Source organism: Antedon mediterranea, chromosome 1 (genome assembly GCF_964355755.1).
Source record: "Antedon mediterranea chromosome 1, ecAntMedi1.1, whole genome shotgun sequence".
Taxonomy (NCBI): domain Eukaryota; kingdom Metazoa; phylum Echinodermata; class Crinoidea; order Comatulida; family Antedonidae; genus Antedon; species Antedon mediterranea.
The window spans coordinates 24,920,162-24,940,933 of record NC_092670.1 but is presented as its reverse complement, the minus strand read 5'-3'; the positions used below and the strand labels follow the sequence as shown (position 1 = coordinate 24,940,933).

Here is a 20,772-nt window from a genome sequence, read left to right as displayed (position 1 = left end):
AAATATAATTTAGGCCTACATTTAACCCGATGGACTTTACCTGTAGTTACACCATTGAGGGGGGGGGGGGGGGGGGGGGGTTACTCCATGCTTGCACACTTGTACAGTCCTGTAGCAAGCATTAAGCGTAGTTCCCACTAGGATGCAACACGACGTGAGTTGACCCTAATCATGACGCGATGGATAATCCGACCTTTTGCTTGTGATTGGCCAATTCACTTGCATTGTACTTGCGCCCTTGCAGGCCTTGTCTTTTAAGGCAAGCGAGTGTGATTACTTATACCTAACACACTCCTAAACTGCCCTTGAGGAGTGCGATTTACAACACGCTTAAATTTGGTAAACTTATACACACCAACATACAAACAGCACACCTACAGAACCCCTGAATGTATTGAGGAGTGCAATGTGTAGCACACCTTTTTTTTTCAAAAGACAAGGCCTGCCCTTGTGTCGCGTCCTAGTTGAAACCAAGCTTAAAATGATAAATTTCACCAATATTTGGTAAGAAATTAATAATATGAATATAAGTTGGTCAGAAATGTATACAATATAGGCTAATGTATTGCTGCAAGTAAAGTGCTGATTTTTCAAACATTTTGTACTTTATATATATATATATACATTTTGCCTTTGTTTGATGATTAAATATTCAACATTAATATTCAACCAACCTGGATTATTTGCACAGAATGAATTAAATTTTTAATTACTATGTGCAATAATTAGTAAACTGTTGGAATACATCAACAATATCATGGTTGTGTTTACATCATCTTTTATGTACCTTGCTGCAACAGCAGCAATAGCATTGTGTTTAACGCAATAAAAACCATGGTAATCAATGAATTAAAAAAAAACAATAAACGAGCTATCCGCGACTGACTGAATTTACAAAGAAGTAGTATAGTACCAGGTTCGTGACCAATTATTTTAATTTGATATCAAAAACAATCAATATGTATGCATGAATTGATAGCAACATGCGTGATAGTAACAAAAGAGGCAATAGTTGCTTGTGCAACAATACAACAGCTTTACTACCAGCGATGCAGCTCAATATGAGATTAATGTCTGTTTTGATCAGTGAAATATTAGGCTACAACAACCTATAAAACAGAACATTGTGTTTTTATTATTGATTGCTCTTTATAAATAGTCTTGTAAACCATCTTAAAAGTAGCTTAACACAATTTTTATTAAAAAAGGTTTTTTTCATGTCAGGGATTGACATTTTTGTTTTAATGATGAACTTTGCTGTTAGTAATAGTATAGTGATTGTGATGTACACGAATAGAATGATATAGTTTAAAAGTTCTATCTCAACTTTGAAGGCTTGACAGCCATGATCAAAATTTGAAACTAACAATTATGTTTTGTTTGGCTATCTCTCTATTCAATTTAATGCCAGTTTCTAAACTTTAAAAACAAATGACTTCAATATTCTAAACTTCAGAAATAAATATAGGCCATCTACATTATTATACCAGCATTTACCTTACAGATGTAATATTTTTTGTGCCGATCATCCATGAAAAGCTTAAATACACTGCATAATAGCGTCATGGATTAGTTAGTTTACATACGTAGAAACGGTAAATATAAATTATGTTTTAAAGTTTTAATAACATATTGATCTTGTCATCTCATATAATAAATTGGAAACAGAGTCTTCTTTAAAAAAAAAGTAAATCGTTTTGAATTGTATAATGATTTATTTCAACCTTGAATAAAAAAAAGAAAGGAAAATATTTTATTATTATGGTATAAAACCATTATGATGTTTTTGGAGTCATCTTCCTCAATTTAATTGTTTTTTTAGTATCAATAGAGTATGTTGTGTTTATCTGTAAATTAAACATACTTTGTTGTATTGATAGTAGTATTTATTATGAATAAAAATGATAGACGAGCTGCAACAAGTATTCGTCTCATCTATAATTTTAATACACAATACACAAGTGTTAATATGACAACAACCCCTGAACTGGATTTTAAAAAAACTTGGTGTGGGGGGAAAAAATAAATCGCTTTTAGGTTTGGTACTTGTAGATGAAAATGAACTCGGAAATAAACTGGGATAGGTGACTCCGACCTTTAGAAAGCTAACTCCACCCATTGTGTAGCCTGATTCTACCCATTGTGTAGCCGACTCCACCTAGCAAATTACAATTTTATTTGGTTCCAGGTCTCAAAATTGGTTAAAATTCGTTAATTCTGATCCTTTGATGTTCTCCATCTCCATGCTTATAATATACAGTATTTGAGTAAACAAAGGCAATCAGTGATGACATCCAACTGTGAAGACAGCCTGAAGCCTAGAAAGCTACCAAATCATGTGTGGCTGCCAATTATAACAAGTTGTATTAACCACTAATCTGCTGATTCATATAGGATCTTTTTTTAACCCTGCATACTTCTATTTTTGTATAGAAAGTGATTGAATATGTGCGCGTAATCTGCACAGAAAATACGAGTTGAATATAGGTTACGTTTCTTTTTATTGAGTTGAGTGAATAGAATCACTTGTAATTGTATAGCATTTTTGTTAACCACTGATCGTTAATTATGCCGATCCGTGGGATATTTTTATTTTTTGTAATGTTCTATTTTTGTAAAGAAAGTTATTTAAATGTGTATTGTCAAAGTATGATGGTAGTGGTTCCTATTCAGTATGTATAATATCTAAAATTGCAGAGTAAATGTAATTTTTTCCCTGCACATGTACAGTAGGTCCAAATTAGAGTTGTTGAATTTAGATGACATTGTAGCCTTTTCAATAATACAGTACATGACAATAACATTCAAATGAAAGTAGTCTGTTTATTGCTTTACTGTATTTTAACAAAAATATAATCTTTTTCTGTTTGATTTTCATATACAGTAAATGCTAAAATGTACCTGTCTGTGGTAGAAAATGTTTAATTTGAGTTTTGGGTCAGTTTGGTGCAAAGTTCTATAATTGGTATTCTAAAAATGTTTATTTAGAACCTCTAGGGTTTTTAGTTAACAGCTGAACTGATGACAATTGGCCTAGGACATGCAAGGTTGCTAACATTTCAAGTTGCTTTTGAAAGCCTAGACACTGATTAAAACCATTAGCTTTAGGCCTAGAATTGTTTTTGTCCAATTTAAACCAATAAAAATCCTTAATCCTGAGACCTTTTAGTTTGTGCTTGTATGTTAAACTTGCTTTGTGAATAAAGCTGAGTAGTACTTCACATTAGTTTTGCTGGTTATGACTTGTATGTTGCTATGGGTCCTGTTTCTGCTGTATAAAAATAAATTAACCCCATTTTCATCGATTTTTTTAGTAACCGGTTAAATGGCAGCGCAAAAATAATTAAAAAAAATACCCATTCAATTCGGTGTTAGATTAGAATGCTAAAATTTCTAATTACACGAAAGAGTACCACAAAAGAGCATGGGTGAGATTACTGTATGCTAGAAAATATTGACTGAGAGGTATCAGATTAGAGAGGAAAATAAATATTAGGTATTACTGCAGTCATGGATAGCTATTGTATACTGTTCATTCTCAACTTCATGACTTTTTTTGTGTCTTGTAAATTTTCAAATCATTTTTCTTTTAAATACACAATTGCATACTTAGAAGTTCTCAAGTAGATTCATTCAGAGCATTCACAAACAATATATCATAACTCAATTATCATCAGTATACCTTTGCAGAAAAAAATAGATCGGTTTTTTCCCATTATTTTTTAGATATGATAATTTATTGATGTGCTTTTGGAATAGGTATAGAAATTATTGAAAGATATTGACATATTACTATTAACAATTACAGTTATTTACAATAAAAGGAAGTGAACTGTATATTGTGGTCCTAGTTTTTAATACTACAATTTGTTGCAGATTCCGTACGAAATTGTTCCCAAATGCACGTAGATTTAAATTGTTGTTGCTCTACACCGTTACGGACATTTACAATATCGTACCATCATGACAATTACGCTTTCATTTTTATTGAAGAAAAGTAATAACATATTGAGTTGCATAATTAGGAAATTCAGTTGGACCCAGTTCTGACTGCGTTTTATTATTTTGTTGAAAGAATAATTTGTGGACCGTTTTATTATCTTAAAAATTCTTAGCAATAAAAACACAATTTCACTGAATTTATAAAACTTGTTGATTCAATATTTCTGGTTTTAAATTTCATATGCAAGGGAAATTGAAACCATCTTTTTTCTTTCCCTAATCTTGTTTTCTTTCAGAGTGCTTCAATTAAGACTTTTGTTTTTTTTTTTTTTTACAAATCCATCGTGTTTAATTATAAATTTTTTAATTTTTTTAAATTTCCAGATAACCAGCCTTTTATTAGAATCCACCCTGAAGACAATATTATAGTAGAGGGTAATCGAGAAACATTAAGTTGCGTGGCAGCAGGTGATCCACCATTAATATACTCATGGCAGAAAAACGGTCAAGATATAGACAACCCAAATATCAACAAAGATGTGTTATCGTTATCGTCGGCAAGTCGGAGTGATAAAGGAGTTTATCGATGTTTGGTGTCCAATAATATTGGAACTATTATTAGTAAAGGTGCTCAAGTTGATGTAGCTTGTAAGTATAATATTCAGACATTGTACAGCTTTATTGTATGACATGCCAAATGTATAATATTAAGTTGTATTCAGACATTGTGCAGCTTCATAATATGACACGCCAACAGCTTTCTTGTATGTTTTATAGCTTATTAATATTACCATATCTCAAACTATCACCTTTGCAGTTTAAACTGATTGCTTTGTATTTTGTTTTTATTTACCATATTTATTCAAATAAATGCCACCTTGAATATTTTATTTTATTTTGTCTTTAGGCAATGTGGCCAAGGATTACCAATAGTAAATTAAAACAACCCCTCCCCCTCCAAGACACTTATCTATCTATTGCCACATTAATAATTTTCTGAGCTTCTAATATTAATGAACTCTCCCACTCCTCATGGGCCATCGTTTGAATTTAAGGGAGATTGAGGCGGAAACATAAAGTTGAGCGCAAAGACATTTTTGATAAATGGATGAATGTTGCAATTGACAGACAAGTGTCTTGGAGTTAGCAATTATTCTGTTCAATTTTGTCGGACTTATTCAGAATCCTGTCGCTGCGAGTTGTATACACTAGAATAAGATTAATTCAAGTCAACATGAAAACTACCGACACTAGTTATGTCATTCTGAAATCATGTCGCAAGGGTGATGTAAGCCTAGTTTAATTTAGCTGTGTTTGATGTCAAATCATTTTACATTCCAAAGTGTTTAGTTAGATGATACACTTGAATGTTATTAGTACAGCCTAATAATACTTCAGTCTCTTGATTTAATTTTTTTTCTGGAAAATGTTTGTCAATCGGGAGCATTGAATTCTGGGATGACCTACAGTAGGCAATTGCATTATGTTTATCACAGACATACAGTACACATTTGAATGAGTCTTTATTTGGTGTACTGTACGTTCATAAAAAAATATCCATTTCAGAGCTCGACGACGACTTTGACAATTAGCTTAAATACTGTAAATGCATAAAAACAGTAGTTCGTTTCAAATCGTAAGCTCCTATCTAGTCCTAAATGTTAAATTTGAAACAAATCAAATACTATATGATGAATGATGCGTTGTAGTTGTACTGTCGTCAAAATGTTGTAAACAGGTCATTAATCAAGCTAATCAGACTAATTTATGCAGTGCAATGTGCTTGTGATGATATTTACAGTACTCTTTAATATCCTTATGGCAGGCTATGTACTGTATATGATAAAGGATTATTGGATATAAATGTACTAGACCAATTACAATTCATGTCAATGTCATATCGGAGGGTATACTGGTACCCATATTAAGGAACAACTTTAACACCTACACTACAGTTTTTTTGTACATTGATTTTGAATTTCACCAGAATTGAAGTTGACTGTGTTTAAACAATTTATTGCCTCAACTTTTTCAATAAAATATGAATGAACTCCTGTAAAACCACACTTTAACATCTGTATGCCAGCCCAAGGCCAGCTGTGGCTAAAAAGTTGACTAGGAAGAAGTGAAATAATTCTCCTGGTGGTAGACTGTAGTTAAGATTAAATACACTTTTTTGAAAAATCGTGTTTAACAAGCTCACTATATTGTGTGAATATATTTACCTCATTTTTCTATGTAGAATATTAAAACTCAATTTCATATTTTAAATGATGTTCTCAAAAAGACATTAAAACACCTAATCAATCAGTACTGTAGATTTGATCCATCCCTTGAAGCAAGGATCAGTCTATATTGCTGTATAATATGTCAATACTTTGGAATTTTAGCCCAATACGGATGTATAAAAAGTAAATAAAATACTATGGAAAATACATACAAATTATGAACAAGTCATGATTGAGGACTAAAATTATTGGAAACCAGGCAAAAAAGCAATAATTATGGAAAAATCAACATCCCACAGAAAGTTCTGACTTGATCTTGGTTTTGTCAGGCCATACAAAATTTTCTATTTTTACTATGGAAATTTTGTTATCAAGACTACTGTACTAAGTAAAATTAATGAATTGCAATTGGATTGCAATAATTAAGGCACACTTTCTAAATAGAAAATCGTTAAAAAACTTGTTCACATTCTTAAAAGTGAAAATGAAGCTACAAAACCACTTGCTTCAATAAAACCTTTCCATTGTGATTCTGTTCCTTTCAACTTCATGTCTAGAATTACTCTGAAATAAGACACTTTCTTTGGTTGTTTACATTCCTTATGGGATTCATAGAACAACAAGTCATTGATGACTCCATCAAAAAGATCATTTTAGGTCAACGAATGTCACATAATTCACAATTGACAGGAGGTGAAACTATACCTTACCTAGGTTCATCATCAAGTTAACGATCCATTAAGGTAGAAGCTACAGGTAAAAAATTAAAGAGACAAAGGGCCTGTTCAGACCTACGGAGTTATGCTTTCGTATTGTACGCGGCGTACAACTCCATAGGTCTGAACCAGGAAAAGATTAGTGGAAGCCACCCCGTACGACACTACTCTTTCGTTCGTTACAACAGCTCAAGGTACAAGATTAGTGGACGCCGCTTACGATACGAAAGTCATGCATCAATAATTTTGACCTTTAACCAATCAAATTTACTCCTGCATACCAGATGTTCAACCAAATCGGTGACAATTAGTTTGAAACGAAAGCGTTAGCTAGGCAAATCTGAACACTTTGCTGTTACGACGCTAATTATAATATGACATTGCTTGCGATACGAAAGCATAACTCCACGGATCTGAACATACCCAAAATCAGACATTAACAAAGAACTTTCAAAGACTGAAGAAGAATGTACACTACCATAATGTGATTTTTTTTGTAATTTTTCATAAGAGAGTAAAGTATTTAATGACTCGGCTGACAAATGTATACTTTTGGAGACAACATCACGTCTATATTTAGCTTTTAGGATTACTGACATTGGCAACAAATCTTGATTACATTTTCAATTGGTAACAAACAGAAAATAGATTTAATATTGTACTGTGTACATGAAACAGAAATACCACAGACAACAATATTATAAACTAAAAAGAAACAAAATTGATATATTGTGCATTGTAAAGGTTAAATGAAACAATTTTATTTAATTACTATCAAGGGAGATGTTAAATTACAAAATGAATCAGCATGTTCACATTGTATAATATAGTTTTTATTCTGAATGAGGAAAATTAATATTAATATCCCAAATGACATTTTGACATTTTATGCTCTACTGTATATTAAAAGTAAAAGTAATTTAAAAGATGTAAAATGTATAAAAATGTAAAATCTAAAAGCAAGTGATTAAATTCCAAGACCATAATTCAAGAATATCATTTTTATGGTACATTAAAAACGAATGGAATTTAAAAATGGAAAATTTGACATTTGGTAAAAAAAAAAAATATGATTTGCAGTATATATTTTTTCTTTTAAACATAAAAAAAGCTCACAACAATATCCTCGATTAAAAGCACTGTGTTTGTGAAGGACTAAAGTTTACGCATTCAAATCCAACAAGGTGGATACAATGTGACAGTTTGTACTACAGCAAACAATTTCCAAAATGACACTTTTTATTCAGAAATTGTTGTATGATTTATATTGTAGGCTGGTTGTTGATCTCTCAAAAGTGTTCATATACTGGCATGGTACAGAACAGCTATTTATTTTATATGTTATGATTTATGGTTTAATTTTTTTGTTCTATTTTCAGATATTGATGATTTTCAAACAAGTTCTCAATCTGTGTCTGTAGTTGAGGGTAATGCTATTGTTCTGACCTGCCCAGAAATTGGTATGATTATTTTTATTAATCATTACCCCTTTATTTAACATTTCAATACATAAGAAATTACTACAAACAATTTAAAACAATGACACATGATTCTTTCTCTAAAGATGGATTGTGCACTTTTGAAATATTTGGCTTGCCATAGCCTAGCTACTGTACTATTCATCTGACATGAAATCTTAAGATATTTAACCATTTCTCTGTCTCAATAATAACACTACAACAAACTATAAGAAATGGTCTAATTTTTATCAATTTAATTGTTTAATTTTGTTTCACTATAAACATATTATACTATTACATAACAATAAACTAATTTTTGTTTTATAAACTAAGACTACTTGATGTAAAACCATTTGAAATAGTTATTATCACCAGTGACTATATAATACATTAACTATGCATTATTAGTAATTGTATACCTTTTTCTTATGATCATTCTAATGTTGATGTGGAGTCAAGTATATCTTGTGACATCCAAGTGACAGTTGCCACTACATTGACCTAATAATGTCTTCTAGTTCATGCTATCCATATCACTGAAGCATCATCCCTTACATACATATTTTATATACTCAAACAAATGTGTCTTGCCACTTAAACCCTTTTCACATTTCTAAATGTGTGGTCCTACTGAATACTTTCAAATGTTACAACTACTGTAGTTTAAGGTTGAGGGAACTAAACAATCGTAGATCTTAGTTGACCTACTGGGGACAACACATTTTGTCGGGATTCTGCAAGCACTTATACAGGTAGTTGTAGATACGGCCATTGATACAGTTTAACACACAATCAATTTGTCATGCTATAAACAAAGTAAAGTATAAAATATATTCAATAATTACAAACTAATAATCAAAGAAATTTAATTTTCATTAAAAACATTTGTTAGAAAGTTCAGTTCATAGGTAGGTTCACTGAATGATTGTTCCTAGCCAAGATGGCTATAACAATTATTATAATTGACTTGCTTTTAGGAGACTTTTATCTTATTAGGTAAATTGAACGATCAATTTGTGACACAATAAACATGCAACATGATTAATGTTTTAAGCCTTGTTGAGAATCACTCATCACATGTTACAACCATTAACACTGATTAGGTTGATTTAAACAGAAGTAATTATACTAGTAAGGATCACAGACCATTCACAGAGAAATACTAACAACTGTTAACATCAGCCGTTTGCCTCACATAAAATTGAGAGCGGCTTTCCACAGCAACATACTCTTCAACAATTATTCTGTCAATCAGGAATGCAATCACAGATATTTTGTAGTTGAGTGTTTCAACGAATCGTTTGTCCAGTTCTGTATGAACTTGTGGAAATATTAGAATTGTATTAATCATTGATATGAAATAAGAGAAAATTACAGTCAATTTCAACTATCAAGAAGCTAGATAAATTACCTCATCGTCGTTTATTTTTAGATCGTAGCATGTTAGATTGGTGTTTAACTATCATTTGTTTTTTGCAGTGTTACAGATATTTAATATACAGGAGAAAAAAATTGCTTATTACTGTAAAATTATCATAAAATATTTACAGTTGTAGTTATTAAGGTTTTATACAGTTTAGATCTCAAACAATTTCCTATAACAAAATTGGTTTATTGCTTTATAAACATAATTTATCAATAAATATTTAGTTTTATGGTGACACTTTCCCAAGAAACAAACAAGGAGAAATATTTATAATAAAACAGCCTTACAGTACCCCTATTCAGGGGACACCCTTATTAATAAAGGGACACTGTTTGGTCTCAAATAGGTTATGCTGTGTAGTGAAATACAATGAAAGAAATTAAAATCATAATATTATATTGTACCTATTGTCAAATAACTATAGCAATAAAGAAAATGAATATACTCTGAACCACTACTGTATTAGTAGTATAAATATTAATAAAAACATTTTTTTTTAAATTTGTCACTAAAATTGTTACAAAAGGTTTTAAATCTCGTTTTTTGTTTCAATTTAAAACTTGCCATTTTAGAAAACAGTTCAGGATCGAAATACATTTTACATTTCTATATTTATTATTTCAATTAAATATTGTACTTAGCACGCTGTACATCATTACATGTATACGTATAAACTTACTTATTATAGCGTGTGATTTGCAGAGCACATACATGTATTGATTGATGTAAATTGAGACTACCGTTCTTAACCTACATGGTTTTAAAACACAAAGGATGCCAACTGATTTTAATAGTGGGCTCATTTTTCCAAACCACTTAAAGATAGCGTATTGTATGTTATAAAATCTACATTATTCTTAAAACGATGCAGGAGATAGTGACGTGCTATCAATAAAACTGATTTTAACATTACTGTAGCCAACATTACTGAAGCATACAAAATACTTGTGCGTGTCAATGGATGGTTACAAATAGTGGTATATTTTTATCCAATCCAATCATAATTTCAGTCAGAATCTAAAAATACTATCAAATCATGCAGTATCATTCCAAAAGACACCAAATACAGGGAAATTGATGATATTTAAGTTGTATATTTACTGCAGTAAGCAATGCATTAGTGTAGTAACTACAGTACAATAATTTATTTAGAAATAGTTTTTATCACTTTATGCCACCCATCAATTATTTCTGCATTAATAAATCAACAACTATTTTTTTTACATTAAATTATATTTATAAGTTGTATAGTTTACTGCAGTAAACAATACAGGAGGTTAGTGTAGTAACTGCAGTAAACAATACAGGAGGTTAGTGTAGTAACTGCAGTAAACAATACAGGAGGTTAGTGTAGTAACTGCAGTAAACAATACAGGAGGTTAGTGTAGTAAACTGCAGTCAACAATACAGGAGGTTAGTGTAGTAACTGCAGTCAACAATACAGGAGGTTAGTGTAGTAACTGCAGTCAACAATACAGGAGGTTAGTGTAGTAACTGCAGTAGAATCATTTTCAAATAGTTTTCAGTTTGTCCCATCCATATAGTTTAATGGTGATTTCTGCATTAATAAATAAATACACTATTTTTTACATTACATGATATTTATAAGTTGTATGGTTACTGCAGTAAACATTGCAGGTAGTGCAGAACTGCAGTAGAATATCTGTGACACAGTTCTTGAGAAGGTGAGGTGCTGCCATCAGTGAATCCAGTACAGTGATGGATGGTATCATCAAACAGGTGTTGATTTATGCAGAAATACTTGAACAATTTATCTATGACTTTTTAATTCATTGCTTATGAAAATTCCCAATGCAGGAAGACTGATTATAGTTGCAAGTTGCAAAGTTGAAATTTATTCTGACTGTTGTTGCAGTGTCCACTCATCTGTTACATGCCTGTTGCCAGTTTTAAACATTTAGATAAATCAAAGTTTAGTGTGAAGAATAATTAAAGATTTCACAGTCTCAGTAGAAATGTGTATTTTTTGGTATCTGTTTGTGTTTAGTGTCAGTTAAAGAAGTGAAATGATTGTGTTAATAGACTGTATAAAGCCAGAAGCCTAGATATTAAATTAAAGGAAGTAATACTAATAGTAAGACCTTTAGCTCTATAAATTCATCAATCTAAAAAAATCTTTATATTTCATTGAAATAGTTAAATAATAAATTATGCAAAGGGTTGATGTAATGAACACTTTTTTTGCCGTGCTGAAATTTCCCCCCTAAAAAATATGCAAAAATAAAATATATTGAGGATGAATTTCTAATTAAAAATTGTATTATTAGATAAACAAAAATAGTGACAGCAGAAAAATATTTGAATATTTTAAATAACAGGGTAACTAAAACAGTTAAAACCCATCAGCATTGTAACTAACCATTTAAGGTTGCAAAGTCATAATGTTTTCGGTATTTGTTCAGATGTAAGTTTAATTGGTTTGCCTTTATAAGTATTTTCAATCATACTGTACCATACACCAATGGCATACAGTAAGGCTACCAATAATTCGGAAAACACATCCAGGCATACACTTTCAAATTCACTTTGATTAGCTGTCATCAACAGACTGATGTCGGTTTTTCTCTAGTCTTATCCACCTTTCAGATAGCTTTCCAATACCTTACCTTGCGTCTGGATATAGAATGATGTGTAATCTATCTTATCTTGTACTCATACTTATCCTGTCCTCATACTTATCCATCTTGCTTTCCCATACCTACAGTAACGCCTGGATACAGACTGATGTGTAATTTATCTTAAAATCTATCTTTTCATTTTGCAGATAGCTTTCCAATACCTTCCTATAGCTGGAAGCAGGATGGTGGTAATTTACAAGGGGCTAACAAAGTAACAAGCCTGGATGGACGTCTTATAATCCTAGCAGCTAAGATAGATGACGCATCCACTTACGAATGTAGTGCAGCTAATCAGAAATTTGGAGCTGTAAAAGTTAGTGAGCCAATCACATTGAATGTGCAGAGTAAGTATTTAGCGTATGTACAGTAGTATTTGGATTTATTTTGTGCGTAATCTGAACGCAAGTTTAGCGTATGTAGTATTGGATTTATTTTGTGCGTAATCTGAACATAAGTTTAGATTAAATGTTTAATGTGAATGCAATTCTAGATTAAATGTTTAATGGGAATTCAAATCTAGATTAAATTAATAAGATTAAGTACTGTATGAAATGTAACTACAACTCTAGAAAGTATGTAATGTGACTACAACTCTAGAAAGTATGTAATGTGAATACAAGTCTAGAAAGTATGTAATGTGAATACAAGTCTAGAAAGTATGTAATGTGACTACAACTCTAGAAAGTATGAAATGTGAATACAAGTCTAGATTAAGTATGTAATGTGAATGCAAGTCTAGATTAAGTATGTAATGTGAATGCAAGTCTAGATTAAGTATGTAATGTGAATGCAAGTCTAGATTAAGTATGTAATGTGAATGCAAGTCTAGATTAAGTATGTAATGTGAATGCAAGTCTAGAAAGTATGTAATGTGAATGCAAGTCTAGAAAGTATGTAATGTGAATGCAAGTCTAGAAAGTATGTAATGTGACTACAACTCTAGAAAGTATGTAATGTGACTACAAGTCTAGAAAGTATGTAATGTGACTACAAGTCTAGAAAGTATGTAATGTGAATGCAAGTCTAGAAAATACTGTATGCAATGTGAATTGAGGTCTTGATTAAATGTGTAATGTGAATGCATGTCTAGATTATTTGCATGTGAATGCAAGTCTTGATTGAGGGTAAAATAGTGATGCTGTATATGACTATGTGATGCTGCATATTTTGTCAACGTTCAAGCCACATTTTGAATATGAATTTGAAAAAATATACTAACAAAAATGTCCTTCACTGCCCAAATAAATAGTTGTTAGTTGAACACTAAGTTAAAAATATTATTGTATAACATGACAGTTGATATACGGTTTCCTAAATAAGCTGACATTAAATTTACTTTGGTACAGTATTAAAAGCTAATTTAATTGTATAAAAATGTCTATTTTTTTCTCTTTATTTTAAACACTCGGGTTCTATTAAAATCAGATCTGTAGGAATACATGATTCATGTTTTCCTATAGATCAATTCAGTCACTTAGTTTACAGTACTTATAGAAAGAATGTGTTTTAGAAAACATATGCCCTTTCTTTAAGAAGAATGATTAGATATTATTAACTATCCATTATCATTATTAAATTTATTTTTCTAGATGAGTATAAAGCTCTTTTATACACTATCAAACTTTATGCGACAACAAATATATGCCCATATATGGACATGATGATGTCATATTACTACCATATTTGGGTATATCACACTTTTTTGTCTATTTAGTATTTGATAGTGTGGACAGAGCTTAAGAAAATGTATAAAAATAGAAGTTGACCTTTGTAGATATGATAATTTATCTCCCTTGCTCACTTAATTTTTATATGCCAGTACTATATTGATTTTGTTGTCTTGAAAGACATTTATAATATTCTTTGTTCAGTTACCTGTGCTAAAACCATTGATGCTTTAAACGCAGCTTACCACTGTATTGGCATCTTGTCTGCCTGTTTCTAGACAGAGCATAAACTGTTACCTGTAATAGACAAAATGGTTGATGTACAGTATGTAAAGGAAATTGAATAACAAGTTGCAAACTTTGCTGCTTTATATTATAAAGTGGGAAATATTGATTTTTATGTCTTGTTTTGATGATAATTAAAAACTTTTTTCATACTGTGGCATTACGTTTTTCGTAACATTTTCTTTTGAGAATGCTCACATTTTCGTCTCCATTTTGATCCATTAATTTTTGTTTGATAAATTGGTCTTGTACATTTGTTTTATCTACTCAGTTTATCTCGATTAGCTTGTACCCTAATTTTAACTACTCCATCCATGAGAGGTTGGATTTATTGTATATTGTATCTTATGGGTAAGGGCGTGTGGCGCAGTGTGTTGGACGTTGGACTACCAATCGTCAGACCTAGGTTCGAATCCAACTCTCGCCGCATTGCTTGTATCCGTAGGCAAGATACTTTATTTACGTTGCCTCTCTCCACCCAGGTGTATAAATGGGTACCCAGTTAGATCTAGACACAACTTTGCGCTGGTTACTCCATACGTGTTTGATCCCAAAAAAAATACTGGGGTAATAATGCTTGTAAAGCGCCTTTGAGCATGATTACTCATGAAAAGGGCGCTATATAAATGTGGTATTATTATTATTATATCTTATCCTATGCATTATTAGCTAATATGTCTCTGTTCTGTTCAGGTTTTATCTGCTACCCACATCCTTTTTGTGATCCAGCCATGTACAGTAATGATATTATTTTTTATACTATTGATTGATAAGCTTTATTGAAAAATGTCTTTATTGACAAAACAAAATACTAATACTTTTATATGATGGTTGCTTTATTACAGGTAGTATTGATAACAGTATAATTCCTCCAACTCTCATTGTACCACCTAAAAACACAGTATTCATCGACACAGATCTACTCATTAGTCTTGAATGTATTGTAAATGCCAGGTATGTATAACTGTGTTATTATTACTTATCAATTCATTGTTAATATTAATTTTATACTGTACACACCCAACTGAGAAACATGCTAGTTACAGGATGTATAAACTATATCATAAGTCTCACTTGAGTCGACAGGAATTTTACAGTCATGATTTGTAACCCCGACACTAGGTCAGGATTTGGGCCCTGGAACTTAGGATTGGAAGACAAGCACGTTAACCAGCATGCTACAGCTCCATTAATGTTTGAATTGTAATATAAATTAAATAATTGATTACATAAAGAGTATATAATATAGTTTTTATAAGGGTTTCCAGAATTTTGGAAAAGTTGTAAAGTTTACAATGAGGGTTGGCGTCGACAAACAAGTCTCGTATAATTAGTTATGTTGGCACCTGTCGTCTTTTCATAACATGGTTTATGATTATGAAAGATCATACTTCAGATTTAGTACATCATTGGTGCCATGACATTTGTAAGAAGTGTAAATTACTAGGATGTACTATGCCATCAGATAATATTGAGTATCTAAAGCGTTATTAAAAATTGAAGTAGTTTTTGCAAGACAAACTAAAATGTCTTATCATTCGGAAACCCCTATTCAGGGGACACTTTCCTGTGGAATGAAGAAGAGGAAAGGTAGCCTATTCAGGAAGACTCCTAATTCAGGGGACACATTGTTAACTTTGTGTCTTGAAGGTGTCCCTTTAAAAATAAATAATAATGCTGTTTAATTTTTAAGAGCATTTCTCACTTTAGCAACGTTTTATATTATTATCACTCCAAATCCAAGTTACAATCTGTATGACATTTGTTTTAGACCACTAGATCAGCTCAGCTACACATGGAAGTTAAATGGTGAAGTCCTTGCTGATGCCACCAGTTCTGAATATGGGATATATGCACCTACAACATCGGACGAGGGAGCGTATGTGTGCATTGCATCAATGCCCAACCAGCAACCAATTGAAGTTACTGCAAATCTTACATACTACAGTAAGCTTCTTCTTTTTATTTATAGTTATACACAAAGTAGTTGACTACTATTACGTTTTTTTACTTTTTAGACAATTATACAAAAAGCGCACCCATTACAAAAATTGTAGGCCTTCTACCTGGAATGCATGATGCCATGGGGCCATTTTGGTTTCTGGAACTTGTTTGATACTTAAGATAGGAAGTTCAACAGCACAAAATGCAATCTGCACTACAGATGTGTGGGATGGTGAAGGGTGTGCATGGTCATGCTTTGATACTAGTTGGCATATTCCTGTTTTTGGTATCACTATCATTGTCATCGTCATTATTATCAACATCATCAAAATCAACATCATAATAGCCAAATAGACTTTCCGCTGAAGGAAATTTAGCCAGTCCAAAATAATTAAGTTTTTAAAATGTTCATTAATTCAAAGGAAAGTTTCCAACAAGTCATTACATGTATCAATGTCATTTAAATGAGCTCTAATTGTTTCTGCAGCACCTTTACTGCAGTATTCCATATTAATACTATTTATTAATACAATTGTTTTGATTTAGTTGTCTTGTCATTAACACAAGTCTACAATTGTATACCTTCTCCAAAACAGGATTATAAAATGTCTTTTAAAAATAGCTGACCTTTGAAATTTACATAAATTGCTTTGAAAAGTATTAACCTACTTTATTTTGGTTTGTTTGGTTTTTTCTTATTCTTTCTTATTTAAATAATAACAATATCTATAATGTTTAATTGGTTATCTTCGAGCAATTTTGTACACAAACTACCTTTCATTTTTGTTTCAAATGCTTTGGTTTATATTTTTATACCGAATATTTATTGTAATCTATTTTTTGCAATTATGAATTTAATTAACAAAGTGTTTAAATGCTTGAAATATTTTTTATATTCCTTCACTTATTGTGAATACGAATTTGTTATGTTAAGTGGTATATTTAATAATGTTTTTTTTTAGTCTTTTTTTGTTAATTGTTATATATCTTTTTGTATGAGTGTTCTTTGTGTTTTATGATCAAATTGCTTTTTTTCCAATCAGTGAATATTATTAATAAATAACTTTATTTCAATTCAACATAAATTACATTTGTAGAGTATACGTCTGTTTATAATTTTTTTTGATTAAAAATATAATTTATTATAAAAATTGATATAAAACTGTACTGTTCTGGGAAAAAACCTTTAACTTCTGGTTATTTTTGTATCAGTGAATATTATAATAAATCACTTTATTTCAATTCAATATTAATTACATAAGCCAGTAATATAGTTCATTTTGGATGTTTTTTTGGCCATTTAAATATAATTTATGACAAAATTTGAAATGTACAGAAACACTTGATTCTTATGAAAACTTGATGGTTGTTTTTTTATTTTGTGCGCATACAATATTTCAATTTAATGCTTGCACTCAGCTTATTCAGGGTACACCCTGTAAATTACAGGTGTCCATTTATCAAACATGCTTTAGCAACAAATAATATTTTTTCATTTTGCTATAATAAGTCAGTTTTCAAAAAACATTCTTATGCATATTTTGTTCCCCTAAATCTTCGATGGCAAAGTCTATTCCTAAAGTATAAAAAACTAATTTGATTAATAAAGCTAAAGGAATTTTTCACTTATTAGCACTGCTTAAATATCTTCACTTAAGCACAAAGATAAATGGCAGCCCTGAAGATTCAAGTTAGTCCTTCTTCAGTTTTTGAAGTTCTCATACCGCTAAATTCTATTCAAGAATTTCTAATTTATTGAATGTTGTTTTGTGTGTTGCGTAATGTAATGTATATCAATGTATATATTGGTGTTCACACTGCATTATATACCCTATGCACTTGCATACAATGATAAACGTATAGACAAAAACATTTTTTTGGACAATTTGGAATCATAAAATGTTATGATAAAAATGGATTTTAGTTTAGAATAGTTAAATATTCTAGCCCTATACTAACAATGATGATATTATTTTTTCCAAAAAGCTGTGATTGTCTAGACAAGGCACTAATACTAAATTTATAATTCACAATCCTGCTTTTAGCCAAATTAGCTTCACAATATTATAAACAATTCATTGAAAAATGTAAAACACTTAGTAACAACACAGGATTTAACCATTACCGTAAAAACATCAAGAAATATGAAACAGAAGTTTCATTAAATTTTATAAATATTTAATATTAATTTTAACCGGGTGTTTGTAATTTGAAACTTGTGTTTTAGCTTTCGTTCTCCTCTGCGATTTTACGTATAAAACTTTAATTGCTTACAAGGCATGCAATGACTTGTGACTAATTGTAAGAAAATAGAGAAAATTCTTATAATATTATAAAAGCAGTGAATAAATAATAACTCTGATGTAAATTTGACTCCACGCTACATAGAACATAACAAGCCATATCCGTTATTAACTCAACCGAACCAAATCCAGCGTTACGTCGTTTAGAAATTCTCGGATAATACAGCGACCTTCAATTGTTTGAAAGGAAAAGTAATTTTCTTGAATTTACTTCATTGATGATAAAATTACTTGGATTCCCTCCACCTGCCTTGCAAGATTTATTCTTAATCTATCAAGATGATCATTCCATTAGCGTCTCCATTTGATGATGTGTTTTTGATGGTACGCAATTATACCATCTTCGCTAATTTCCCGTTAATTATAATAAATAACCCTGTACTTTCATTAGTTTTTGACAAAATTGATCCTGAATATTATTTAATAGAAATTAATTTAAAAATTGCAATATCTCATGATTTTTTTAATCAAAGTGTTAATATAACAGATGATGTTTCAATAAAATTTAAATAAAAATTTAAATATAATTGTTTTCATCTTTATACACATTTACACTCACAATATTGAAATCGTTATGTTTTTGGTATGTAATAGTATTTGTAAAAATATTTTAAATGTATTTCTTTGTATTGTATATTTTAATTTTAATCGTCTTATTATTAATCACGTAAATTTCACGAAAAATGTATGTATGCTTTTCTCCCCATCTTTCGCTTCTTCACGTTCGTTGCACACGTACACTTCTCACGGTTATTTGCAACAAATTGCATCACACCCTCACGGTGTTCAGGGCCAGGTAAAAAAAAACGTACTGCATGTTTAAAGAGTCATAACTCACACGCTCACGCGCATTGTTGGTGATGACTTTGCCGTGCTAATGTTTTGCTGTTCGATATAATATACGCAGAATGGAATGCTATTGCATGCTTGATCTACTGAATCAAATATGTTTTAAACCTTGTCATTATATACTACAAAATATTCTGCAGTTACTATTGTATTTACTGCAGTAAATCTATATGTATATATTCTTTATAATAGATTGCTGCAGTATTTGGACCCTATTTCTAATATCAACCTGCATGGTCTTGCTATGAAGATTGCATGGTTACTTATGCATGATGACAGTATCTTCTAGATTAGGATATTTCAGATTCCATATTATTTATATCATAATAAGTCCTGGATATGTGGAATTAGAGATCTAAGACATTGCATATAATATAAATATAATAAATAGCAGTTCATGTGTGATCTTCAGTTGTTATTCAGGGAATGAGTGATTGTTTTTTTGATGAAATTTATATTATTTATGACATTTAAAGATTATTGGACCAAGGCTTCATCCAATCAATGCATGCCCGATGACCTATGACCTGGCTTATGACCTGGCTGCGTATATAGCATCATTTTCAGACTGGAATTATTTGCTTTGTCAAAATTATTATATTGTCTTTGGAAGAAAATATTACCTGCAGGAACATTGATGGACATCCTACCTTCTTTGTATGACTCCTTTCAATGGTTACTGCAGTAACTGCAGTAAGATAATTTTGACAAGTCTCATAATCGTAGGATGTTTGGTCCCAGATATATAATATGGTATGAATTGCATGTACAATATATAATAAAGTAGATGCCAGTAGCTTAACTATATATAGCTGCATGCCTTTCCACTTATTCCATACTGACGTACTTTGTATGGAGGTTGAAAGTATCTGTGTGTCGCAACAGTGCACATTATTGATTTGTGGCAGGGTAAGTTTTCTAATTAATAGAGGTTTTAGTAAAATATTTATAGGATGTTTTATGGATTCACCTTATGAAATGATAATTTATATTTGTGGTTCAATACAATATAAATAATAATCTGATACAAAAGTTGCTGAATTATTTTGTTGATGACTTTTATTAAACTATATTAGTAGTAACTTTTTGTATAAGTACTACTACTTGTGTGCTCTATGGCATTTTACATTATTTAAGCGTTATTTAAGTTTCGCCCAGCACTTCAAAAAATTGACATGAGACATTTTAAAAACGTCTACTTTAAAGTAGTTAAAAAAAGTAATTTGCTTTACTTAACTTGACCAATTTAATGTCTATGCCAATTAACGTAATGTACAATTAAGTTATAGCGTCTAATGAACATGCTGCGATAA

The 20,772-nt window shown here is 30.8% G+C and overlaps 1 protein-coding gene across 4 annotated transcripts in view; it reads left to right on the top strand.

Annotated features, from left to right (window-relative positions):
- LOC140063528 (protein sidekick-2-like) overlaps window positions 1-20,772 on the top strand; it is an 85,404-nt gene that overhangs the window by 16,375 nt on the left and 48,257 nt on the right. For all 4 annotated transcript variants that reach the window (XM_072109888.1, XM_072109887.1, XM_072109886.1 and 1 more), the window contains exons 3-7: window positions 4,327-4,590; window positions 8,266-8,346; window positions 12,558-12,755; window positions 15,209-15,317; window positions 16,135-16,310. In XM_072109888.1, the coding sequence (XP_071965989.1) occupies window positions 4,327-4,590; window positions 8,266-8,346; window positions 12,558-12,755; window positions 15,209-15,317; window positions 16,135-16,310 (828 nt within the window). The remainder of the gene's footprint in view (window positions 1-4,326; window positions 4,591-8,265; window positions 8,347-12,557; window positions 12,756-15,208; window positions 15,318-16,134; window positions 16,311-20,772) is intronic.